This window comes from Terrapene carolina, unplaced genomic scaffold (genome assembly GCF_002925995.2).
Source record: "Terrapene carolina triunguis isolate 2854851 unplaced genomic scaffold, T_m_triunguis-2.0 Scaffold132, whole genome shotgun sequence".
In the NCBI taxonomy this organism is placed as follows: Eukaryota; Metazoa; Chordata; order Testudines; family Emydidae; genus Terrapene; species Terrapene triunguis.
This window is the reverse complement of record NW_020664483.1, coordinates 5,882,602-5,884,562: the sequence shown is the minus strand read 5'-3', so window position 1 is coordinate 5,884,562 and position 1,961 is coordinate 5,882,602. Positions and strand designations below refer to the sequence as shown.

The 1,961-nt window shown below is 48.6% G+C and overlaps 1 protein-coding gene across 1 annotated transcript in view; it reads left to right on the top strand.

Moving 5' to 3' along the window:
• The first annotated feature begins 1,494 nt into the window (after positions 1 to 1,494).
• Positions 1,495 to 1,961, top strand: part of NAPB (NSF attachment protein beta) — a 35,186-nt gene continuing 34,719 nt past the window's right edge. The window contains exon 1 of the mRNA XM_026653118.2: positions 1,495 to 1,601. Coding sequence (XP_026508903.1) covers positions 1,504 to 1,601 — 98 coding nt within the window. The 5' untranslated portion in view covers positions 1,495 to 1,503. The remainder of the gene's footprint in view (positions 1,602 to 1,961) is intronic.

The window sequence follows — 1,961 nt, the reverse complement described above, 5'->3', positions numbered from 1 at the left end:
TTGTGCTTGTGCATGATATTTTACTCATCATCCTAGTTCTATACACAAGGTATGTCTATACTGCAATTAAAAATCTGTGACTGTCCCATGCCAGGTGACTTGGTCTTGCAGGGCTTGGGCTAAGGGGCTGTTTAATTGTGATGTGGATGTTTGAGCTCAGGCTGAACCCTCGACTCTAGGACCCTGAGAGATGGGTGGGTCCCAGAGCTAAGGCTGCAGTCAGGAACTTTACACTGCAATTAAACAGCCCCTTAGCCTGCGTCCCTTGAGCCCAAGTCAGCTGGAACAGACCAACAACTGGTATCTAATTTCAGTTCAGACATACCCTTAATGCAACAATTAAGGGTTAGGTCCAATGTTTGTATTGCTATGTACTTCCATCTGAACTATGTCTTTCAGAATGATTTCATTCATTAGAGATATGTATTCAGTTGCATTTAGCATTATCATAAATTATAGAAAGTAGGCAAGTTAAAGCCCTCTTCCAAATGCGAAATTGCTTGTTTCACGTGTGAAGACATTTGAAAATGGTTATGGAAAAATACAGTGCAACCAGCTAATCCCAATTTATTTTTCATGTAAAACCATGTTCTTCCATAGATATGTCTTGATACCTTTACTGTATAACTTTACTAAGTGTTGATTGCATGTATTGCAGGACAATAGGGCATTCTAGGGTGAAAGCCTAAAACTAGATCTGGTTGGAAAATGGAATTTCTGTTCCGTGGGAAATTCTGACATGTTGAAGTTTGTTTTTGTTCAAAATGTCAAAATTTTCCACAAAATGGAAATTCCACAAAATTTTGATTCAGAAACACTGAAAAGCTTTGTTTCAATACTGTTAAATTGTTTCTCTTTGATAAGATAAAAACATTTCATTTTGATAGTGTCAAAATATTATAATAAATATAATATTAAATATCACACACACAGTGACAGTGTCCCACTGACACCATCTCTCACCTGCACACACTGACACCATCGCACACTGACACCATTGCACTCACACACGCTGACAGTATCACACAGACATAATCACACACATTGACCCAATCGCACACGGACACCATTGTGTGTGCACACATCCTGACATCATCACACAGACACAATTCCACACACAGAGACTGGCAGTATCACGCACAGACATAATCACACACACACACACACACTGAGACAATCACACACTGACACCATTATACACCCCTCCCCCTAACACCATCACACATAGACCGTCACATATGCACACAGTCATGCACACACGTTGTTACACGCACACTGTCACACACTGACACCATCACACACAGTCACATGCTCAATGACAGTATCTCTCTCTCACACACACACACACTCAGCCCATCCCCCGTAGCCTCCGCTCGCCCGCCGCCCGACTACATCTCCCGACACCGCTCGGCTCGGCTCGGCTCGGCTCTCCCCCGGCGTGCGGGGCGGGGCGGGCGGCGGCAGGGCAGGGCCGGGCCCGCGCATCCCCTCAGAGCCGCCGCCATGGACAGCAGCGGCAAGGAGCGCGAGGCCGTACAGCTCATGGCCGAGGCCGAGAAGCGGGTCAAGTCCTCGCACTCCTTCCTCAGGGGGCTCTTCGGGTGAGCGGGCCGCGGGGGCGGCGGGCGCGGGGTGGGCAGGCCGGGCGGGGGGGGGGTCTCTGTCTGTCTGTCTGTCTGTCCTGCGGGTGTAGCCGAGGGGGCGGTTGGACGTGCGTGGGAGGGCCGTGTGGTGACCGGTGTGATCCCTAGGCTCGGCTTGGTCGTGCACAGACATTAGAGAGGCGTGTGACTCGTGTGTGTGTGTGAGAGATGTACAATATTTACGTGCACACCCACACGCCTCACTCACAATCGTCTGTGTTGGTGCCTTCCTAGAGCTGCCTCTCTTAAGACTTGTGTACCCTATTTCTTTGTGCACCCTGGTAATTCACTATCGGCTGTATTCCTGCCACCCTAGAG